The 26,202-nt window shown below is 35.6% G+C and overlaps 1 protein-coding gene across 1 annotated transcript in view; it reads right to left on the reverse strand.

Annotated features, from left to right (window-relative positions):
* Positions 1–26,202, reverse strand: part of HCN1 (hyperpolarization activated cyclic nucleotide gated potassium channel 1) — a 368,449-nt gene that overhangs the window by 319,187 nt on the left and 23,060 nt on the right. Inside the window, exon 2 of the mRNA XM_065873350.1 lies at positions 514–937. Coding sequence (XP_065729422.1) covers positions 514–937 — 424 coding nt within the window. The remainder of the gene's footprint in view (positions 1–513; positions 938–26,202) is intronic.

Genomic DNA, 26,202 nt, shown 5'->3' on the forward strand with positions numbered 1-26,202 from the left:
GGATGAAGTGAGAGAGTGGCATGGACATATATACACTACCAAACGTAAAATAGATAGCTAGTGGGAAGCAGCTGCATAGCACAGGGAGATCAGCTCTGTCTTTTGTGACCACTTAGAGGGGTGGGATAGGTAGGGAGGGTGGGAGGGAGACGCAAGAGGGAGGAGATATGGGGATATATGTATATGTATAGCTGATCCACTTTGTTATAAAGCAGAAACTAACACACCATTGTAAAGCAATTATACTCCAATAAAGACATTTTAAAAAAAGACTGAATTGGCATAAGACAAACGTTTTACAATCACTAATTTTTTCACTTCACTCAAATCCAGTATTCGACCATATCTTTTGAGGATACAAATATACCACTTACATACCAAAAAAAAAAAAAATGAAATTTTTCTTTTTGAATTTCATAAAACTCATTATACATAGCACAGTTGCTCATTTTGAAAGTTATAGTTTAAATCACATGATATAGGAGCTTTAAAAATGTAAAAGATATGTCTTACCTCTTCCCACTGATGTATGTATCTAATTAACCTTGAAAGTCGTAATAAACGCAAGAGACTGAGAATTTTTGTAAACCTCACAATGCGAAGTGCCCTGGCTGTCTTGTAAACTTCTGAATCCATTCCTTTTTCTACAATGAGAAAGATATAATCCACTGGGATTGATGAGATGAAGTCAACCACAAACCAGCTTTTTAAATAATTCATCTTGATCACTTTAGGGTCCAGGATGATTTCAGAACTATCTTCATTGACAGTCCCAGTCCTGAAATTCATGATCAAGTCCAAAAGGAAAACTGTATCTGAAGCCACATTGAAAATAATCCATGGTGTTGTTGTCTGTTCTGTAAAGAATGTGATTCCAACTGGTATGATGACCAGATTTCCAACCATCATTATAAGCATTATTAAATCCCAATAAAACCTACAATAAATAAAAAAAATCAGATTTTAAGATGTAGACAATGACCAGCCTGTTCTCCCTGCCCCCCACAACCATAAAAATTATTACTGACTTATGGTTAAATAAACGACTAGAAGAACAGAATGTCAGTTTGGTAAATAAGATAGCTCCTTCAGTGGCCATAAAGTTAAATCTAAGTAAAATTAATATATTCCTAAAGCAAGGTATTGTGATTATAGAATTCTAAAAATTACTTTCTATAAAATGTTATAGAAATAAATTCATGAACACCCATACCCCCATTTATCTGATAAAGAAGCAAAAATAAACTCCCCTATAGTTAATATACAATATGGATGAAAACAAGGGAGAAGGTCCAGAAGATCTGTCTTTAAAAAAGCTACCTTTGAGAAGACTCTTTGGAGGTGTTTTGAAGTACTTTATATGTAAAATGACCAATCATGGATTAGAATAAACAGTAATAAATAGGGCACATGAAAAATATTGGTACTGCAGATTTATCTCTAGAACTACAGATTAGGTCAACCATAAATTCTAGAACCTCCATAGCTTCACAGCACTCCAAATATTTATGCTTTATTCTTCTTAATTTGAAATGAGAAAACTAATTTTGTTCTGAGGCTGAAAATACTTGAACTGAATCTAGGTTTGAAACTAGAATCTAGCTAAAATTTGTACTTTTGTCAATGCTTCATTGAACAACTTTAAATATATTGCCACTATTTTTCCAAACAATACTTTCCTTAAAATTTCTGATTTAATTTTCAACGCAGCTATGATTACTAACTACCTTTTGAAACACTCTTATCCCACCTTATATTAAAATTAGGAAATTTATTCCAGGTTAATATAACATTAATATATAGTTAATATTTATTAATATAGAATAAATTCATCAGAGATTATTGTATTATTCTCATTTGGTTTCTTTCAAAGTCTATTGACACTGTATTTAGACTAGATAATAGACTATACTTGTTACAGTATATACTTATAAAAATAAAGAAACAAATCAACTAATACAACTCTATAGTCATAAAATAGTCTCTGGAAACATGAGCTACTTCATTCTAGTCGAAGGTGTACTCTCTTAGCAGTTGTGTTACAAAAATGGTATAAACTTTCATGACATTTCTGTTAACCAAGATATTATTTTACATTAATTCTCCTACTTAGACTATTTGGGCTACATTTTGGTAAGGTATACATTTGCATGAACCTTTCAAAGTTATTATCATTCCTAATTATGAGTGACTCCTGGGTTAAAAGTAGTAGTACAAGAAAGAACTATAACAGTCCCACTCTGCCCTGTTTTCTACCCCCCACCCCAGGATTATATAAAAGATAAATGTTTGTCATTTTGAAGATTTCACCAGTCTTTCCGTCAAAACTTACCTATAGAGTTATGGACAAGTATACAAATACCCATGTCAATCATACATCATGCCCTGGCAATTTCAATGAAATTTTTTCTCTTTTTTTTCTCCTCTCCTAATGGAAATGCAAAATGTGCCATTTAATACACTAAGGACAGAGGAGAGATGTAGGGCAGATGCAATATTGTAATAGCTGTTTCACAAAAAAGTGACATCACTGAACTCTAAAATGAAATTGTGTGTGCCCTGAGGATTTTCACTTTACTGGACACTCTTATCAGTCTCTTCTCTGCCCTCCTCTCTGCTTTCTCCTGAAAGGCTGCTGTTCCCTTGGGTGTTACACATAGCCCTTTTATCTTCTATTCTACACATGCTCTTTGGGCAATATTATACACTCATCCATGTCTTTAATGATTAATTCATAATTGATGACTACAAAAGCATTATCTCCAGTCCATTCCTGTATTCTAAGCCTCCTAATCCTTATAATAGCAGTCTATTAAATCCGTCCCCTTGCAGATCTCACACTCATGTCAAACAGCATGCCCAAGCTCAATCTCATCACCTTCCCTCCCACAGACATCCACCAGATATTCCCTGTGTCAGAGAATGGAACAACGCTCTACCTGATTTGCAAGCCAGAAACCTTGGAACCATCCTAGATAACCCCTGGCCTGAAATCTACTTAATCTCATTATTCAATCAATTACCAAGGCTTTTTGGTTCTAACATGTAGATGTAAGTTGTATTCATCCATTTGTCCTTTATCATTCCCACTGCAGCTGTCTTCAACCAGAAATTCTCAACAGTTGCTTAATTTAGAGACAAGTTACTTAAATTCTCTAATCCTAAATTTTTTCATTTGTAAAATAAAGATTATTACAGAACCAAATGTGTAGGGTTTTACAGATTAAAAAAAAAAAAACACTATATGAAAATCACAGCTCCTAGCATAGAACAAGCTGTGGTACACGACGCTGGTAGCATACTTAGTATTCATCTACCTTTCCTTGCTTACCAAAAGAAATCCAGTTTGGGGAAAGCAGTCAGGAGCCCTTTGAAAAATACTCACTTTTACATACATGCGTGTATTTCTGTTACTAAGATAGAAGCTATTTTTAAGGAAAACTCATACTCTATCCTTCTTAGTCAACAGAAATGAAAAGGATAAGGTGCCACTCTTTATTTTAGCAATAATGTTTGCCACACCGTAGCTTTTTATGTGGTGCTTACTATGGATTGAAGCCATTAGATATTTAAGTATCAATATGAAGCTCAATTAAACCTTATAATTTCCTTTTAAAGTATCATTGACCATATTTTGCAGTCATAAACACAATTCTATAGGCTTTGCATAATATAACACTTTCTTTGGTTAACATGGATTCATTCCTTAGCTAGCCAAGGAAAATACAGTTATCACCCACTCTAGAAGTTGCTTTAAAAAACAGCAATGAATGTGTTCCTGAAAACTGATCTCATGAGACTCTCATGCCTCCCTGCCCACGAGTTTCTCTTAGCTTTTTGCTCTGAAAATTTCTCTTGGATACTCAGGCCCTCCCTTTTCCTTAACTCTCAATTTCTATGTCTTGTACATTTTATTACAGAATCGTCTTTCCTACCCACTCCCTCTTTGCATTCCCATTGTTATCTCTCTAGTTTGGGCAGAGCTACCTCTTGCTTGGAATATCTCAAAAAGTCTCCTGTCTATGGAATCTGATCAATTCTACCTGCCAGTACCAGAGCGACCATCTAACGTGTAACTTACCAGGTCAAAACCATCATGGACCCTCTCAATTAAGTAAAAACATCAAGACATTCCCTGATATAGCCTCCTCCTCCCCTCCCCATCTCTTCTTTAACCATTTATGGCAAGTACCTCATAGCTCAAGCAAGAGTACTCGCTCTTACCTTGCCATCATGCACACCTAGGTACACATACAGGAGATATGGTTACTTCCATTCTACCTGTTCCTTTTCGTATCAGCGTTGTACCTGTCCTTCAAGTCCCATTCTGGCAATGAATTTCTTAGTTGTTTTTTTTTTTTACAACTTCCAGAGCAACATTTATTTTCAGTATGCTTCTTATTTCACTTTTGCTTTTGTTACTAACTATTTGCCTTTGTTTCCTCCTTGGATTTAAGTTCTTTGAAGTTCAAAACTATATTGTCTTCTGTTTAACTTCTGCATAATGTAGACAGTATCCAGGACAGCAAGTGCTAAGAAGATACATTAATTAAATTTTAAGTGGAAACATACACTTCATGAGGATATTTAAAGAAATCCTTTTTTAATAAGTCAAAGGCCATTAATGCAGTAAATACTTTCCCAATATACCTTTTATATAACTCTAGATTTTTATTCATTGAGGGCTTTTATAATATAGAATACATTAAAATAAATAGGAAACAAAGAGATTAAAAATATGTTCTGAGGTCAGACCTCCTGCAAACTAAACAATTTTGGATTTACACCTGGTTTTGAATGTTACAAAAATCCCCTCTTATTCATATTGCTCTAGGGAGACCGTATTTGTCAAAGATCTTGATTGCACTTTGAAGGCAGCCTAGGGTTCAAATCCTAGTTCCAGTAGCTGTATGGTTTGGAGCAGGGTATTTAACTGCTGTGAATTTCAATTTTCTCCTACTACTCTCAGAGCTTCTCTTCCAGGAGGACTGCATACAATGATGTGTGCAAAGCATATAGAACCTGTGATATAGAAAGTCAACTTTGTCTGTAAAACCAACACTCACTGCAAAGCCAAGTCTTGACAATTACAGTAGAATAATAACCTAGGTAATCATTTTTACTTTATACTAAAAGTAGATAGAATATACAAAATAAAATGGTATTTCAGTCATAATTAATAGATCACTAAAACTATGGTCACTTTAATTACTAATAAATAATTTTCACAAATTATTTTTATGTTAAGAATTCATTTCTCCCGTAAGTTTTTAGAAGAGAAAAAGTGGCATTGCAAAGATTAATCCATGATCTTAACTGTGAAGAATTCAGAATTCAGTCATGCTCCCTTCTTTTTACCCACTTGGATCTTTCTCAGGCTTGTGGTGAATAAAGACCACACTTCTGTCCTAACAAGAATTTTGCACTCTTTCAGGTTCCCCTGCCCCCTTATGACATCTGCTCTAGTTGAAATAATCTGATGTCAGACGTTTCTACCCCAAAGCCTTAAAGAGATTAAAACAATTCCCATATTTCACTACTGAAGATGCTTATCTTTAAATTTTTGTCTCTAAATATTGAGTAAAAGGTTCTCTTCTCCCCTCTCTCTGATGAAGTAAATATTTGTCATTAAATGGAATGGAGGAAGGGACTTCTGGTCAAACCCTGAAATGGGACCAGATTTATACATGGCTACTCTTTTGCCTGTTGTTGAAATCAACTGATGCGACAAACCTGTCCCACTATTCACACTTGAGTCACTCCTAACAATTATGTCTTTAGATGTCAAACATAAGTTGGGCATACACTTGTAAACCAACTTATTTATCAATCTAAACAAATAAATAAACAAATGTCCAGCTGGATTTACTTTTTATAAAACACATAGTCCTTGCAATTATATTTTAAATTTTATTTAAAACTGATTCAATTTTCAAAAGTCCAATTAACAGCCTGATTATTAGGCACATATCTCTTGAATAATAACAAGAGGTGTCTTCTCTTAAATGCTAGGTCCTCTTCCTAGTACTGTCAGTGGCAATTCACCCCACCAAGTCTCAGCAGCCAACACCTGAGCTTTGATCTAATGGGTTCTCAGACATCCTTTGCCACCTTGCAAACATCATTATTTAGAATATTCACACTAGGGTTGACGTTCTGTAGGACATATGCCTATCCTAAGCCTTGCGAAGAAGTTTTCTAGGTCAGGTCTATTATTTAGTCTAATGCCTTGCTATCTCGCAAGGACAAATTCATTGTCTATGGTGGGTGGGGAGTGAAGAGATCAGAAAACACAGACAACTTAAATAAGGGTTTTGTTTTTGTTTTTGTTTTTTTGCGGTACGCGGGCCTCTCACTGTTGTGGCCTCTCCCGTTGCGGAGCACAGGCTCCGGACGCACAGGCCCAGCGGCCATGGCTCACGGGCCCAGCCGCTCCACGGCATATGGGATCCTCCCGGACTGGGGCACGAACCCGCGCCCCCATGCATCGGTAGGCGGACTCTCAACCACTGCGCCACCAGGGAAGCCCTAGCTTTCTTAATAAAGATCCCAGTTGTAGGAAAGTTTAGCCTAACTTATGGATAAAACTAACTTAAACCATATTTGAAGACAAATGATTTCTGGTAAATAGCAATTTATCCAATAAGAACTTGAGATGGGTGGGAGGTACATTATGTTTTAGCTAATCTTATTTATTAAAATGAGCTAATGGGACAGAAATTTAATCCCTACAAAGGTATTAAGATCTGCACCAGTACAGGAAAAAGTAAACATGTTTTTTCTACTTCCCCGTTCTCTGAAACTGAACTTTTTTCTTTGTGTGTTAATCTTCTAACTGCCAATATTAACAGCCTTATATTGGTCCATGAACTCTTGTTTGTGGCACTTTACAACTTTGTTCACTCCTCCTACTTGAAACTCTCCCAAATCTTCAGTTTCTATGATTCTGCATTTTCATAGTTTCTCACTCATATTTATATATTAGCAGAAATTAATTTTCCTCAAGCTTTACCTGACTTCTCTTCTTCCACCATTCAAGTTGACATTCTACATTACTATCTCATCCCACTTTTCATCCCTCTATTCACTCGCTCATTGGTCTCATCAGTCGCCACAGGCTAAACTGATACGGTAATGTAAATTGTTCTCAACTCTATCACTGGCCTTAACCTCTGAGATGGAGTCATGCATTTCTAACTACATCCTGCATAGTTAGTGCCCTCTAAGTGTTCCAGTGGAATAGCCATCTCAACAGGCTGAAATCCAAACCAATGAAGCTTACGGCCCCAAAATAATTCTCCTGATATTTGTATGTCTGTTTATTGTAGCATAGCTTCTTCCTTTTTTTATTTTCGTTAGCCAGCCACTAGGCATAAAATTTAAAAATTATCCCTGATTCCTCTGTTGGCCCAGCTCTGACCTTCGATCCTTTGCCCAGCCTTACATTCCTTCTAATACAATAGAAGCTTTTCATTTTGTTCCATTGCCATCATCTTCTGTGAAGTTTTTATTACATCATTATTCTGCTTACTAATTTTCCTGTTTCTACCTGCCCCAGGAAATTACTTCCTATTTATATCCAGCAGACTTTTCCTATTGCTTGCAAAATGAAATGTAATCATTCAAAATCCTCTAGAGTATGTCCCAATTCTATATCTCAAAGCTTGACTTTTTGTACATGCATGATCCTCAGCTAAATTAAAAAAGACCCTGTTTTTCAGACTTTTCATCTTTGTCATTGCCCAACAGATGTCTGGGATTTCCTTTCCTAAAACCCAAACTCAACCTCTACACTTCCTAACATTATTTCAATGGTCAACTTAAATGCCAGTTTCTTCACAGTACCCTCTTTTATCCCATCCCCAGATCAGTTGGAGTTTATCTCCTCCCTGCCCCAATTCCTATTTCAATCTCTCTCTGCGATTTCCAGCATTTGAGGGCACCAACTAGTGAACACTGAATAACTCACCATAATGAAGTATCGGTAATAATTTGATAAAGACCATTTAATAAACGTTGTCTGAAAACACTGCTTTTGTGCTCATTCCAAGCCAAACTCTATGCCAATTTTCTTTACACTTAAATTGCCTAGCAAATAGTATACATGTGTCTGATTTCCCAATGATCAAATTCCAAATTAATCACATTTATGTTAATGAGGTTTTATTACAATATTATAAGATTTTAATTAAAACACATATGATCATTTGTTTTTTTGGATGGTTTGGAAATTAAATAGGTACAAGCCTTTTTTTACTTCTTCTTGAGTGGTATGGCATATCTTTAAACTATGCTAAATTCTTGCTTTAGACAACAGGAAGAAAGATGTCATTCAAGGGTACTTTCATTATGTCATTCAAATTTACTTCAAATGAAGCCCACAACTTTCATTCCTTTGAACCAAAACATCCACTTATCCATAAATGTCCCACACGAAATACATTTCTGTAAGTCTATAGCTTTTTTTAAAAATAAATTTATTTATTTTTGGCCCCGTTGGGTCTTCGTTGCTGTGCACGGGCTTTCTCTAGTTGCAGCGAGTGGGGGCTACTCTTCGTTGTGGTGCGCGGGCTTCTCAGCGGTTGCTTCTCTTGTTATGGAGCACGGGCTCTAGGCGTGCAGGCTTCAGTAGTTGTGGCTCCTGGGCTCTAGAGTGCAGGCTCAGTAGTTGTGCTGCATGGGCTTAGTTGCTCCTCGGCATGTGGGATCTTCCTGGACCAGGGCTCGAACCCCTATCCCCTGCATTGGCAGGCAGATTCTTAACCACGGCGCCACCAGGGAAGTCCCAGTCTATAGCTTTAATCAGAAGTTACAGAATGAAGCAGAACTCCCTGAGAATCAAGCAGGTCTATGCTGCAGTACTCTCCTTATGATGACATATAGATTTTCCATAAAAATAAAAGTCCTAAATGCATAAAAGGTGAGTAGAAAATGTGTAAAATAGCTCCTAGTGTTTAAATTTAGAGTTCTTAAAAAAGTCCAACATAAATCTACTCCTTAGCTTCTTAGTATTTTTTTTTTAATTTATCACTGAGTGATTTTTAAAACTTTTATTCTCTCCTTTGACAGTCAGCACTTTAATCCTTTAAGGAAAGCAGAAATATTGTCAGAGGTCATGTCAACCAAAATGTGTCCTAGTACCGTTCACTCCAGTATAAAATTCAGTAAGTTGAGTCTATTTTTTAACTGTTTCCAGAGACAGACTAAAGGACATTAGGTGATCACACTGACGGACAGTCCCATGACATAGACAATGAACACACCTTTATTTTGAAGCTCAGTTAAATGACTATCAGTTGATAAGGGCTTTATATTTGTTGATACACTTTCATCCAACCACTTTGAAATTTTGAAAAGGAAGGTGACCGATTCTTTCTTGTCTAAATACTTAGCTAACTTAACGTGTATTCAGGTTTGGAAGTTTCAATTTCAGAATAATTCTTCTCTCATAAGCTTCCCACCACATGGCTTATTTTCAAATCATCCATTTTATCTTCCTGTGGCTGATAATACATGTCCCTTGTGTTGCTTGTTACTCTACAGATCTCAATAAATCCTTATCCTCTTTGTCCTTTCTAAGCTGCCGATGCCATGTAGATCTTTTGCATTATTGCTCCAGTTTGAGGATGCGATGGAAGGTTCAGAATCAATGTCCAAACACATTATTGTGTCTGGAAGTCTACAAAATGTCTGCATTTTACAGAAGTTTTGGAATGTGCCAATGATTCTCATTTTTATATATAATAATACCTCATTGAATTTTGAAAAGAAAAGCAGCATCAAGGCAATGAAGTGTAAGTAATATTTATTAGATAATAGGCATTTTGTAAACATTGTTTCATTTGATATTCAAAACAACCAAAGAGGTAGGCAGCATAACCTAAATTTAACAAGAGGAAACTGAATCTCATCCAGCAAAAGACTTTTCTTAAATTCTTGTAGACAGGAAATGAGAAAAATTGCTTTGAACCCACGACCAATTCCCATGCTTACACTCCTTCTACACTATTCAATGCGTGAATAAATGATTCAAGGATTTTAAGAGTAGCATTAAAAAACAACAACAACTTTCCCACAATATAGCCATATGTTCACCTGTCCTTATCAGTCACCCGTCTGAAATGAGAACAAAATTGTTTCATAAGGAAAAGTCTAAGCCCTGAAGGGAAGTAGACTGTGGTGCTGCAGATATGGCTCCATGGCTGGGCTTTGGTTTCTGTGCCTTTCCCTGCAGAAACCATTGAGAGTTTACCTACATCCCCAGAGAATCAACATGATAGTTCATCTGTCCCTAAACCCATATAGGAGCACACATCTTCAAATAAAGGAACTATGGGATTACCTGCTTCAAACTCTTTCTGCCTTGACCTACAAAGATATCTCACTACTGTATAAACTGAAGTTAGTTCAGATGCTCTATAGTTAAAAAGAGCTTGGAAAGCAAGAGTCAAATTTAGTATCAACCAAATACTTTCTCCAAATAGTTACATTATAATAATTCCAACAAATATGTATTGGCTATCTTCCACATAGTACATATTGTTCTAAACATTCTGAGAAATGCACACATAAATTATAAACAAACTCTGCAATCAAGAACTTCCAACTTAATAGGAAAACAAAGACTTGTACTTATTAAAAAAGACTAGGAGAGAATTTAAGACATGTTCTAAATAGTACACTACAGGTACTCTGGGTTTCCCAAAGAGAGAAACAATTGGTCAGCTATTTAAAGAAACTATTATTATTAAAGAAACTCAAAGACAGCATTTGCTGAGGAGTTCCTAGCTTGCATTTTACTCACGGCACAAACATTAATTTATGAACATGTATGTGCAGCTTCCTGGGCTCGTCATTATATATACAAAGAGAATTAGACACGGACCCAGTCCTCAAGAAAATAAGGACTAGGGAAGACAAACAATCAATAATGTCTTCTAAAACAGGCTTATAAAAGAGCAATACTGGGGCTTCCCTGGTAGCGCAGTGGTTGAGAGTCCGCCTGCCGATGCAGGGGACACGGGTTCGTGCCCTGGTCCGGGAAGATCCCACATGCCGTGGAGCGGCTGGGCCCGTGAGCCATGGCCGCCGAGCCTGCGTATCCGGAGCCTGTGCTCCGCAACGGGAGAGGCCACAACAGTGAGAGGCCCGCATACCACAAAAAAAAAAAAAAAAAAAAAAAAAAAAAAAAAAAAAAAGAGCAATACTGAGGCACACAAAGGAGATAGTGATCAAGTCTTACTCTAGGGAAGGATAGGAAAAGTGGGCAGGATTTCACAGTCAGAGAGTTGATACTTTCCCTACACAACTGTAAAAACTTGTTTTGGTGTATACACTACACCACAAACATTTATTGAGCACCAAAACTGTGCTAGTTTCTAGGTTGTCACTAGGCACGCACTAGAGTTGTCACCAGAATACCAAGAGAAATAGACACAAAATAGGGAGGTAAAGGGAATAAATACCATGAAAAGTTAAAAGTTCTGGTGATGTATTTACTTTTTAGTTAATGTTTTAGCTCCAAGGGTATATCAAGTGTTTTCTCTTCATAAATTTTAAAACTTTGTTTTCCCAGTTAAGATGAAGGACCATGATCAAGAACAGCCAAGAACGTGATCAAATAAAAGCTCAATTAAAAAATGTTAAGTTCTGGGCTTCCCTGGTGGCGCAGTGGTTGAGAGTCCGCCTGCCGATGCAGCGGACACGGGTTCGTGCCGTGGTCCGGGAAGATCCCACATGCCGCGAAGCGGCTGGGCCCGTGAGCCATGGCCGCTGAGCCTGCGCGTCCGGAGCCTGTGCTCCGCAACGGGAGAGGCCGCAGCAGTGAGAGGCCCGCGTACCGCAAAAAAAAAAAAAAAAGTTAAGTTCCGTTTACAGTTATAAATTTTACAGTACCACATTTTTTCTTCAAAATACTTTTTTAAAATAATCAATATCTACTTATCTATTTTAACAGTAGACTTCTGAAGTTAAAGATTAATTTCCACAGGTTTTAGGTTCTATATGCATAAATAGGAATATCACTTCCACTTAGTTGATTTTTTTCCCTAAAACAACAATACCTAAAGATGGTATTTCATACTTGAATTGCATTGAGGTTTACACCCACTTCCAGCTGCATATTATCTGAGGAGCAGAAGGGGTGATGTGTCAAGGAAGAAAATGCTTCTACCAGGAGCATATGCTCCCAAGTCTGTAACAAGTATCAAGGGTGTGTGGGCAAAGGAGCATTTGCTGTGGAATACTTAAGAATTGAGGACCAAAGTTCTCTAATTGTCTGGGCAACTCACACAAACATTAGGGCATATATTAAGCAGAACTGCCAGTATAATGAGAAATTTTCAGTCACCTATAAAGGAATCAAATAAACACGCACTCCAAACCACTTCAGTCCCCACCAACAACTCATATATGTTTGCTTCTGCATAGCTGTAACTAGAAATGTTTGGCGTCTCTTCAGTCATCCCTTCCTTCTTCATTCAGTGGCACTTATTAAACCTTTTTTTTTTTGCTTCAAAAAGGAAATACATTCACAATAGCAGGTTTCTCAGCAGATAACTGAATCCCATTAATAGGTTGAAGTTACATATACTTTTTATGCAGCCCAGTGACTTGAAGGAAAATGTTACACTTATTATAAATTTACTAAATTCTTCAAGAGGTTTTTGTGATTTGTACATTTCAGTTCACTTTAAAAGATATGGCTTCTACCTTCAGGTAAGTGACAGGTTGGGTGTTTAGTTTCTTCAACAGCTAAACAAGCAAATAACAAAAACACGAAACTTGTGAAGAAATATAATCTCAGACTTCTCTTTGTACCAGAGAGATAATTGAGAAAAAAAAAAAAGTAAAGACTCAAGGACTTATCTTATATATGTGTCAAAGATAGCAATTCTTGAAACAGTTATTTTGTTGTTTTGTGATGACTAATTCAAAAGTCACGATTCCAAAACCCATCTGGTGCTATATAACAACATAAAAGATTAAAAGGAAATACCAACCTATAGAATACTCTTATGAGAATTAAATCATGCCAAAACTGTTGGCAATTTAAAATTGGTGTAAATGTCTTAATTTACATTTCTACCTATCTCTGACCTTTTCTTTCACTAATCCTCAACCTGATCCCAGAGCTCTAGACAGGCTAATTATTTATCCTTCATGCAGCCTTTTCTTACTTTCTTCTGCACAACTGCTCCCTGCAAGAGCTCGGAATACACTTCACACCTTTCTTCTCTTCTTAACCTTCTCCATCCTCAAGTGTACCAGCAACTCCTCTAGCCCAGTCCTGAATTCTCTAAGCCACAGGCTCTCCTCTTTTCCCTCCACCTGTGTGGCACATGAACCTTAGAATGTGTGAAGCCTAATCTAAGAGCAAGCAAGAGCATCTCCAAAACATCTTTTTGGATGGGACTGAGGGGGTGGCAAGCTTTCAGTATGGGAAAGGGATTTAAGAGGATTTGAAGTAAAACTATTTCCTTAGCCAGCACATTGTTTTTGCTGAATTAGTTTAATTATGGGTCGATAAAAAATAACAATATATCCTAAAGAGACTTAACACTTCACACAAGATTGCAAAAATCATTTGGGTGGGCATAAGCTCTCACAAGCCATCCCTTGATATTTTTATGGAGAGCAATGATCATTCTATTGCATTTGAAGAAAACCTGCAACAGTGCAGTGCACATAGTAAGCCCTAGAGAAGCATTCAGGGACTGAATGAAGAAATCACCTCCAGGCTTGGCCAGGTGCCCCAAGCATACAGTCCCTAAGTACCTTGGCTTTTCCTTCACACACACAAAAATGCTTTGTATTTTTATATGCATGTGGATGATTTTTCTAAGGTCTGTTTCTCCAACTACAGTGGATGTACCATGGTCAGGAACTTCATCTATTTCTCCTTTCCATTATGTCTCCACTGTCTAACACAATGCCTGCAACTAGAGTGAATTCTCTAAACATCTACTGAATAAAGGAATACATGAGTATTCAGGGCCTTAAGAAACAAAGGCACTGTAATGGAATTTCGGTGTACAAGTATCGGTCCCTTGAATGTTTTATTCTGTTTTGGACACATTAATATCATAAAAATATGGACAAACTAGAAACCGTCCAAAAAAGAATAAGGAGGAAAAGATAATTAAAGAAATGGGAAGTCTTACTTGTGAGGAAAGACTCAAAAAGCTGAATACGTAAAACTTGGCTAGATTAAAACTCCGAAGAAATGTGAACAGATTCCACACATTCTTGAAAGTAAACAAGGACTTAGTTTAACCAGTACAGTAAGAGGGTAGAGGAGGAGCCATGGAACTCATACTGGCTGGTCTTACAAACCCCAGCAGCTTCCAAGAAATGAGCCACAGAAGGGCACAGTAACTAATGCTTAGAGGAATATTTTTCAAACATCAGGGGCCACTGATCCTAGTGGTTTGTCTTGAGATCAGAACCCAAGGATTGTTTGGTGTGCAACCTGTCAGGAGACCTATGCTGGTATTGGTGAGAGGAAACTGTCATTCTCACATTGCTTGCTGAAAAACAAACATCCAACGGAAAACTATTATATTTGTTTCACACCCATTTGTCTTATACTGCTCCTCCTTTGAGTTGAAACTGTATGTTAGATTTTAAAAGAATTAAAGCTATTATCTTAGAATATCAAACTCCTTCACACTGAAAACTCTTACGTTTTCAAAAAAAACTGAAAAAAAATATAACCATGTGTTGAGGCATTTTAAGTACTAGTACAGTGTCAAGTGTGCTGGAAATATATTAGAGACTGATGCCCTTAACAAATTTACATCACATTAAATTGTAAAACATGTATTGAAAGAAAATCGTGTCCAGTATCAGCATGAAATGTTTTGCAAGTCATCAACCTGAACATTCTAGAATTCTCTGAATTATAACTTGATGAAATTCTAGGAACTAATACTAGTAAGGTGAATCAACTTTACAGCACTATTTTGTTACCCTTCCAATTGGTTGTCAAAATACTATGACGTTGTAGGTGTTTGTCAGACCATAGCTATTTCCCAATTGCTATAAAACAACTTAGTAGTCACAAAGTATGTTCACGATAATCATTTTCATTTTATTTACTCAACAGTTCTGTGAGACATACATGTTTTATTACCTCTGTGTTTACAGATGAGAAATCTGAAACAAAATGGTATGTGACTTAGCCAAGATCACTCGGCTAGTTAGTAGCTTCTGAAGCTTGAAGCCAGGTTTTCTGGTAACTAACCCAGGATTCTTTCCAGTCTAACATCATGCATCATATTTATTTTAATTTGTATTTATTTGTACTTTTACATAAAAAGCAATATCGTTTATGCCATAGCCATAGCACAATTTTCCTTATATGCTCAGGAATGACTTAATGGAAAATAATTAGTATTAATCATCAAAATAGATAGCCACAAATGCAAAATCATATATTTCTCTCTGGCTCCACTCCAAATATGTTCTACTGAAAATACTCCCACACAGCAGGTCCATAATTTGGACTTAGATGATATCCATTTATTAAATTCCAACCTTTATGGATATTACCAGACAAGCAAGCATTCTACTGAGACACAGGAGTCTTATTTAATAAGCATAATGTTGGCTTTTTGCTTTAATATTTTCCAACTTAACTGCTTTTTCTTTTAGGATAAATTTATAGAAAAATAGTAGTTATGCCTTTAAGCCAAAAATAGTGGTCTGTTATTATCTTGTTGTCAGTTGTATTTTTGTTTATTATTGACCAAACAAATTTACTGTTGCTAGGAGAAAAAAACCTACCTAAGAATAAGCAGAATAATATAGCAGAAAGAAGACTAGACTGGATGCAGAAATGCTGACATTCTGATATTTAATACTATCTAGACCTTATAATCTTGAGAAAAATCCCCTCAGTATGGATCTCTGTCTTCTCCCCTGCAGAAAGTGAACCTAGATGGGCCCCAACAATCTTCTCAGATCTAAGAGCTTTATTTTGTAGGAGTTATCTGTGTATCAGAGCAAGAAACTGAGAGAACTGAAGCAATTTTTAAGAAATTTAATTATGAAAACTAACTTAGGGAAGGCAGAGAAGAGGAGACAGAATAGTGGGGTGATTGGGCAGGGACAGACTGGGAGTTTGGGATTAGTAGATGCAAACTGTTACATACAGAATGGATAAACAACAAGGACCTACTGTATAGCACAGGGAACTATCGTCAATATAGTTGGGATAAACCATAATGAAAAAGAATATATATGTGTGTGTGTGTGTGTGTGTGTGTGTGTGTGTGTGTGTGTGTGTAACTGAGTCACTTTGCTGTACAGCAGAAATTAACACAACATTGAACTCAACTATACTTCAATAAAAAATAAATTAAAAAAAAAAGAAAAAAGAGAGTAAAGAATCCTTGTGAGGGAAAAACAAGACATAGGACTGTCTGGATTTGGGGAGAAAGAAGTTAAAGGAGTCAAATACACTCCTGTGTCTCACGCCAGAGAAACTAGAAAATGACAACATGAAAGTCTGGAGAGTAGATGTGGGAAAGATTACAAGTTCAGTTTTAGAGATAATGAGTTGAATATGGTTCATATTCATATGACAGAAGACAGCTGGAACTGTAATATTCTAGAACTCAGAAGGGATGTTAGGGCCGGGGAAACAATTTTAAGAGTCTTTGTATAGATTTGAAAACTGAAACTACGGGAGAACATGAGTCCTTTAAGGGGGACGTTATAGGCAGGAAGGAGGAAAGAGCCAAAGTGACGGTCATGAGCCAAGTCCATTCTCGGGCAACGAGAATATGAACCAGGAAATGAGGTTGAGATGGAGTTTCTGAGAGAAGGAGGCAGTGGCTTGGCATGGACAGTGCAAAGAGACATCTTTCTAAGAACGACGGAGTGACTAATCCAGGAGAGTTATATAAATTTAGTTCTTATATCTCTTTACAAGTCTTAACAATTAATATATTTCTCTGTCACTTACTTGCACCATTGTGATAGTAAAGTTTTTCTAAAATGAAAGTTGAATACGTTATATGATTCAGTTTTAGGAATAAACACATATTTGTACAAGTCTGTCAGTAGGCTTCATCTCAATTACCTATGCCAAAGAAGGACAAGCCATTATGTAATAATACTGATCAGTGTGAAATGCTATGTTTGAGTAATTCACCTAAATTTAGTATTAGTAGTGGCATATTTTGACCTCAATCCAACAAAAGTTTATTTCAATTCAGTAAAATTTTTGATCTTTTACACTTTGCAAGACATCATGAGAAGTGTAAGCAAGATGTATGAAAATGACTAGAATACAAGGTACAACATGATCAATTTGTATGACAATTAATAGAACATAAACAAAGCACTTTGGAAATTCAGGAGAAAGAGAAAGTACTTTAGTTAGTTCAGGGGACTGGAGGAAGCTGCAGAGAAGTGACATTTAGCTGGTCCAGGGATTTTGATAGGTGAAGATGATGTCGGGGCTAAAGAAAGCATTTCAGATGGACAAAAAAAAATGAATTAAGAAAGGCCCAGAGGGAGTAAATACAGAGACTGTAGCTTCAGCATTTGACTTATTCCTGGCAGACAGTAAGTGCTCCAAACATATTTGTTATATTGATGAATGAATAAATGAACGAATTAGCAGACAAGCCTTGGAAAGCCAGGATTCTATCAGGATGTAGATTGCATCAAGGAGGTAGTTTTAGAAATGGTAGTTTCTAAATGCTTGCTTGTCTGGTAATATCCATAAAGGTTGGAATTTAATAAATGGATATCACCTAAGTCCAAATTATGGATCTGCTATCTAGGGAGTATTTTCAGTAGAACATATTTGGAGTGGAGCCAGAGAGAAATACATGATTTTGCATTTGTGGCTATCTATTTTGATGATTAATACTAATTATTTTCCATTAAGTCATTCCTGAGCATATAAGGAAAATTGTGCTATGGCCATGGCATAGAATGGAGGTAGTTTTGGTTATTGATGATACTGTTGTTCTCTGCCCACACAGAAGAGTTACGAAGAATCACTGTCTTCACTGAAAAACTTGAGCTTGTCAAACTGCAGAAGCCTGACTTTAAAAATTAAGTGAATTATTAAAAATTGTGATGAGAATATTTGCCCTGAAAATATAATTTCTCACATGTGATACTACAGACACTTCAATAGCTACTGTATCAGCCAAATCTTGAAAATGTGCATATTGATCATCTAAATTTTTCCAAAGCTTTAATGCTGTTTTCACACTGAGTGTGTATGAAGACTGCATTCATCTTTATGTGCACAGACTAGTTCTTCACCCAACAAGGGGGTCATGAGCAGTGATGCAAGTTGAAGAATCACAAACATGAAGTAAAATGAGTGACGAAATGAGTGTGAATAACTGTATTATTGATCTTAACAGCTTTGTGATGAATTCCTAAAAATTCAGTTGAAGACAAAAAATGGAACACACCTGCCTGGAAGGAAGAGAGAAGGGGTTGATGAAGCTAGATCTGACAGGCGGGATATGGACAGGCAAAATGAAAGGGGCAGGGGGAATAAAACACGCCAGTATGTAAAGAAGTGTGGAAGTATTTGAAAGGCTGGGCAGAAATCAACCCTTGCAAAGCAGAAGAGTAAATTCTGGAAAGAATTTGGAAATAGAGAGGAATATGTACAATGGAGTTCCATTAGAAAGGAATTTAAAAGTTGCTAAAAGAATTTGGAGTCAATATGGAATACAATAGGACAGTTTGGAAATTCTTGAATAACTTAGTGGCATAATGAAATATGATTTTTTCTTTTGGAAAATTTCTGTGAAAGCAATATAAATGAAAAATTGGAATGGAAAGCGAGTTCTGTTAGGAGGTTATGGCAGCACGAGGTGATGGGGATGATGAGGGTTTGACTTGGTTGGAGACAGTGGGAATAAAGGAGAAAGGGGAAAAGCTCTGCTTTGTGATGATACCTAGTGCAAAAGTGGAAGGAAGGATGGAAAGGGAAGCTGATTCTAAGATTTCCAAGCGGAGAACATGGAATAAAGGTGTTAAAGGTGATGCCAGGTACAGAAATGAGTAACTAGGAAGATCTAACTTATGGTAAGATTTCATTCACATGTGGACATGTTCATCTGGAGGAGGCTGGAAGAACACTCTGGTAAAAATGTTCTGTTTCAGTTGAAAAAAGAAATTTGTCTAAAGAGTAAGAAGACTGGAGGGCAGGAGGGGAAGTGCTGGTTTAGGAATCATGTGAGTAGCGATGATGAGTAGTGAGTGTAGGGGCAATAAAGGAATAGAGTCTAAGGATAGAGAGCAGGAAGTTCAAGGTTGGAGAAGCACAGAAAAAACTAGGAAAAAGCCACAAGGAATGATGCTCAAGATTTGAGAAACATAAAGATGGAGAATACATTTTCTGATTAATCATGCAAAGATAGGATACCATTATAAAAACAATGGTAGTTAAGCTATTATGAAGAACAAATTACAAACTGTTTATTCTTTTTGTTATCTAGATAAATCTCCCTCTGTGATTGGAGTGAGGGGAGGTGTGTATATTTGTTTACTGTTTTCAAAACTGGGAGAAATCTGATCATACTTAAAAGTTGATTGTATAGAAGCTACTAATAAAAAAATTACTTTGAAGAGTAAATACACAAGAAATGAGATTGTAGATGAGGGGTGAAAATGGACTACAGACCAAAGGGGAAGAAATTTCCTTTGAATCATGGATGTGATATATGCAGTCGACACAGATTCAAGGAAAAGGTGGAAAGGCAAATTTAGGAACACAGAACCAAAAAAAAAAAAAAAAAAAAAAAAATCTCTGAATCTTCAAATTATGCTTTGTCAATGTTTATTTTTTTCCTTAAAAAAAAAGTTAATCGAAACATTCTAAATCTAACACATTCTATATATTTTTGAGTTAAACCACAGAAATGAGGAGAGAATTTTAATTCCTAGTGCAGACCCTAGGCTTCTTTGGCTTCCTTAATATTTTAAGGAACATAGCAGTGCATTTTCCTTAAGTGATGTAGATGGAAGCTAACAAGGAATCATATTCCAATAGAATATGATATAATTCCAGACCATGCATTTGAATAGGAATACTTTGTTAAACTCTCAGGTTCCTACACTACTGAAATCCAAGGAAGCTTCCATTTTTACTATGGTATAACCTGCAAATTTCTCCTATGTTTGATCTACATCCAACATAAGCTCTATTACCTCAGGATTTATCTACTGGGAAAAAGAATCTCATTTTTTTTTCAGAAAATGATTAAATCCTTTTAATACATGCTTTTCAAAGGATATGAGCAACATATATAATCACAAAATTCTACAAGGTAGTTAATTACAATGCATTTATCAATAAGATCTCCTCCAAAAAAAAAAAAGTTTTAATTGGAAAAATGCCAAGTAAACAGCACATGACAAAACAGATTCAAACAAATATTCCTAAATCTCACTTTACAAGAGTAACTAATACATATGGATGAGACAAGAAATTTAATTACCCTAAATTACATTTGCAGTCATACAATCAAATTATTTTTAATATAATACCAAGTGCTTCAGTTCCTTGGAAAGTGGCAATACATATACTTAAAACATTAATTAAATGCATTCTCAATCAGACCCAAACACATTCTTCAGTCATTGTTGAGAAAAATTAATTTTCCATATACCTTCCTTGGTATCTCCCACTACTCTTTCCTACTATTCTGTTGTTATCACTCATGTTCTACCATGTGCCTTAAATTCCTGTTCTCTCTTCTCTATCTCCACCACCCAAATCCCACCTCTCACCAAGGTCTAGTTTAAATGCGACCTCCTTTAATTCTTTGGAACTTCCCAGTTTGAAGTAATTATTCTGTTCTATTAACCCTAATGTTTATTACCAGAAAACTATTCTCAATACGCATTAGATTATCAGACCACATGTATGATGATATATTATTAAATTACCTTATATAAATGCTACATCCCCCAATCCTATCTCTATTAGACTCTAAGGTTTTTGAGAGCAAGATTCATGCCTAACTCTTCTTTGAATCTATTTCAGTACCTAGTACACAGTTATATATAATTATAGCTGCATACTTGTATGTTGAGTAAATTTTGATTATTCTTTGATAACTACCACATAGAAAAAAATATGAGGGTGGAATCAATTCCAGTTGTCAAATAATTATTCAGTTCAATATAGTCACCTTCAACAGAAAAACTGTGAATGAACGTTCCACTATACACATTAGTTAAATATTAAAACTGTGTCTTTACGAGACTGGCATGGTTTCGGTTCTAAGTTACCACTAATATAAATGAGTCAGAGGTAGCAGAGAACCTGCTATTGCTACATTCAAGGATCTGCTTTTTGCAAAGTCATTAAATCTGACTTAGGAGATAATACATTTTTTCTTAGCTGGTTTAAAGTTTATAATACATATAAGAAAGATGTTTCATTCAAGGATCTACTTTTTGCAAAGTCATTAAATCTGACTTAGGAGATAATATATTTTTTCTTAGCTGGTTTAAAGTTTATGATACATATAAGAAATATGTTTATGCCAAGAGTCAAAATACTTTAGTTAAAGCCTACATTTTAAAATGCCTTTCCTCCTGAATTTTAAAAATGTCATGGGGAAATGCGAGGAGGGGAGAGAAAGAGAGAGAGAAAGATTGCTGTGGGATATATGTCATTCAATACTGCATCTATCTGTATAAATTGCTTTGCCTATTAGAAAACACCAAAGAACTGTGGATCACTAGGCTTGTGCCCCAAGCCTCAAAATATTTGAGAGCGTCCTATCAAGCCACATTATCTACTGTGCACAGACAAAGGCTACCTTAATTATTAGAGTATTTGTACAGAAAATGCTGGATGTTATTGTACACACATCTACAGAATTTTGGTTTTTTTAAATGCTATTATTAACATCATGATAATGAACTTCAAAAGCTGGGAATGATAGTGAAATCTTCCTTCAGCTTCAGTAAGCTTGTCTGGTCACCATGTGTTTCTAGAGGACGCCTCTCTAAACTAAGTGTATGGCTAGTATTCACAGGTGTATCACTAGCATTCATTTGCAGACCCAGCTTGGAACAAAAGAAGTGAATTTCATAAAGTAATTAAAAATTGTTTAGGGACATCAGTCAAAATAACTGACTAGAATAAATAGATTTATTTTGCCTGAAAGTGCCTACTTTTGGTATAAGTATCTGGAACAGAAGGTTGCCACAGTAAACAATTCAGAAATACAGTATCATGAAGAAAATGAAGAAAAATGTTACACAAAAGAGCATTATTTTTTTTAATTAGAGAGGCTTGTAGCTCTTCTTATGCTCTCTGAATGTCTGGTTGTTAAAAGGTTGTTCCGATTGTCTTTTTTAAAAAAAACATTTGTTTTAGAATAATCTTAAATTTAAAAATAATTGCAAAGATAGTACAGAATTCTTTTACCACACACCCAATTTCCCCTATTTTTACATCATGTATTAGTCATAAGGAATGAACCAATATTGATATATTACAAGTATCCAAAGTCCCTAATGTATTCAGAGGTCCCTATTTTTTATCTAATGTTCTTTTTCTGTTCCAGGATCCTATCCAGGATCCCACATTACAGCTTAGTTGCCATGTCTCAACTCCTCTTGGTTGTGACAGTTTCTCAGACTATTCTTGATTTTGATGACCTTGATATTTGAGGAGAGTACAGGTCAGATATTTTATAAAATAGCCCTCAAAATTAGATTTGTCTGATGTTTTTCTCATGATTAGACTGGAGTCATGGACTTGGAGAAGGAAGACCACAGGGATAGAAACCACAACATGTCAAGTGTATGTAACTAGCAACATAACTTACCTCTGTTAATCTTGATCACCTAGCTAGTCGTGTTGGTCAGGTTTCTCAACTGCAAAGTTACCCCTGTTTTCATTCTCATTTTGAAAGAAGTCATTATTAACAGCCCACAATTAAGGAATGGGGAGTTACAGTGTGCTACCTTAAGGGATGAGTAGCTACATAAATTATTTGGAACTCTTTGACAGGGGAGATGTGTCTCTTCTAGATTTATTTATTGATTCAGTTATTTATTTATATCAGGATGGACTCATAAATACTTATTTTACACTTTGGGTCATAATTCAATACTATTTTATTTAGTTAGTTGCTCAATTTGTTCCATCTCTGGCCACTGGGACCTCTTTAGGTTATCTTTTTAAATTCCACCAAGCATCCCTAGTCATTAGGGACTTTTTCAAGTAGCACGATTCTTTGCTTATATCAGCGTCACAAGTGGGGGGTTAGAGGTGATAGAGAAATGTGTTTGTCTTCAAATAAAGTTTTCTATAGCTACAGTCAACTGATAAGACATTCTAAAATAGACTCCTAAGCAACCGTCACAAACTTGACCTTATGCTCTCTACCACAAGAAAGGCACAGCAGAATCATTCTAGTACTAGCTTTTATTTCATTACTCACAATTTCAAGATGAACAAACACATTCCCCCAAGTTATTTCCCATTATTTATTTTCATTTTTAAGTGATATTTCTTTTAATGAATAGAGTACAATACTGTTTTTCTCTTTGATGAAACAATGAACTAGGATATTTAAATAATAAATGAAAACCTTTTAAGTATTATATAAGCTTTCCATGAGATAGTTATGCTTTACATTTTAATATTACAATGTTAATTTTCACTGACTTTTAGTCTATACACATACACAAATTTGCCTTAAATTAAGCTGCTTATTATGAATTATGTAAACTAGCTCTTTGGGATACATACTCAAAAAATTGTTTAATATCTGCAGTTAGAATCTAATTATTTAAAACTAGTTTATGAGGAGAACTTAGAGGCTTATATTTTTTAAGTGCCACAGAACTCTCTGAGGAGGCAATTATTAAAACTGCTCAATAAAAGAATAATGAACAAAAAGAGGAAAACAAACATTCTACAAAGAATATATTTCTTCACTGAATATTTTCGGTCTACATAATTTACCATATTTGTTCATAATTTGATGTTAAGCTTACATTATGAACTGTAGCAAAATTTATTATAAGGATGAAATAGAGAATATTTATTTTGTGACTCATACCAGGACTAATAGTAATGCATTTTTATTAGATGTAAGTTAACTTTTGTGTCCACTTCCAGCTTTTAGAATTAATCTAATATTTTCTTAGGTGTATTTTTAGACATTGCATGTAAATCAGGAAATGATGTTAAAACTGACAAGATTCTTCAATATCACGAAAATTGAATGCTTTATTAACATATTTTAAAGTACAAGTATTTATGTGATTTAAAACAAGAAAGTGCAGAATGAATGTAATGCATTTTCAGTAAGAGATGTGTGAACATAAAAGCACGTACTCTATGCTGTACGTAGGTAGCACATAACCTCAGAATTCCCAAACAACGATTATTATTTGGAAGAAACAAATAAGTGGCAATATAGTTTCTGGGAAAATATGATCCACTAACCTTTCTGGAATCAGTACTCTCACTACCACTCTGAATTTTATAAGATATATCTTGGGAGAGACATACTGCCACATACTTCCAGATAATTTGCAGCACCCCTCTAATATAGAGTCTGATACTAGCTTTGCTCCTAATTTAGATGTGGTATAAAATCAACATTTGTCCCTTAAGATATCTTAGGCCAGCCAAGTCCTCTCTTTCTATTAGATAGTCACATTACATCTTTTACCTATTCATTCAAATCTTTTTCTCCCAAACACACTAGACCTCATTGTGGATCACCTTGAGCACTCATTCTCTAGCCCACTGAGTCACTAGCGATCTTTCATTCAAACACATCCACCAGCCAAACCTAAATGTGGATCTAGTCTACAGTCTGAATTCTCTCTGTATACACAGAAATGCCGAACTATTAGAGAAAAGCCACACAACCATGCCAGGGATGGCACTACAAATTTATGTTCTTCAACCTCAGCCCCATTTCTTATACTCGACTGTACTTTCTGACCTTTCCTTGGATCATTCCAAAGCATTAAGTCAGCTTTACCTTCAGGAACAGCCAAGTAAGCCTCATATGATTTAAGGGTCTTCTCTATACAGTTCCCATCACCTACCCTCATCCAAGTATAATTTGCTCACTTCTTTCCGCTGTGAAAAATTTCTTGTCTACCATTAGGTATAAAAATGTAAGTAGAAAAATAGCATAAAATCACTTCAGTGTGCATACACTTAAGTCTAAATATCATTAATAATTATTAATGTCAGATACTTTTCTGTTTTAATGGGAAAGAGGCTCAAGAGTGAAAAGGGAAAATGCTGTTGGAAAAGACACATTATTCATACTTCACAACTTTGCCCAGACTCTGCCCTGTTGGTCATGAAATAGATCAAGACAAATAGGGAGCTCTCCACTGCAGTTGTGTGTGTGCTTCCTTGCTTAATACATTTTATAAAGTATGTAGGTGCATGTATGTGAATGTGTGAGTATATTAACATGGCTGGACTTTATACACACAAGCTCTATTCCCAGAAGATTTGTTTCTTGAGGTATCACTTTATTTCAAATCTTCATATACATTTAGCACTCAGCTTTTCCAGTATAATATGCTTTGTCATCAGCAATACTAGCCAGATTGTCTATGGAATCTTCAGAAAAACTACCACATATTTTTTGTAGTTCCTCTCTGTTTCTTTTTTTTTATTAGTTATCTATTTTATACATATTAGTGCATACATGTCAATCTCAATCTCCCAATTCATCCCACACATCCCACCCCCCACTTTCTCCCCTTGGTGTCCCTACATTTGTTCTCTACATCTGAAACCACCACATTTTTAATATGTATCTTATCATTACATAAAGAGTAATGCACATATGGAAAGAGTGACAATTTACATTTATCTCATAACTCTGTCCCCCTCTTCAAGTTCTTACAAGCCTTGAGAGAGTTGCCAATATTTCTTTAAATTTCTGGATGAAACTGAGTACTTTGGTCAGAGGAAAAAACAAAAAAGAATAAAATCATGGTTATGGTTTCTGTCTGTACTTTGATTCTTGAAAAAAATTATGTAAACATATATGAAAAAATATATGCTTTATTCTAAGCCTTTCAAAGTATTCAGAACATGAAAATATTATAACAATGCCTATGTTGCTGTTAGCAAATATAAGATGTGAAAAAGTTAAAGGTCTTTAAAAAATTAATAAAACAATAACATGTTGCTTAAATCAATTATAC

The sequence above is a fragment of the Phocoena phocoena genome, chromosome 3, assembly GCF_963924675.1.
Source record: "Phocoena phocoena chromosome 3, mPhoPho1.1, whole genome shotgun sequence".
Classification (NCBI taxonomy): Eukaryota; Metazoa; Chordata; class Mammalia; order Artiodactyla; family Phocoenidae; genus Phocoena; species Phocoena phocoena.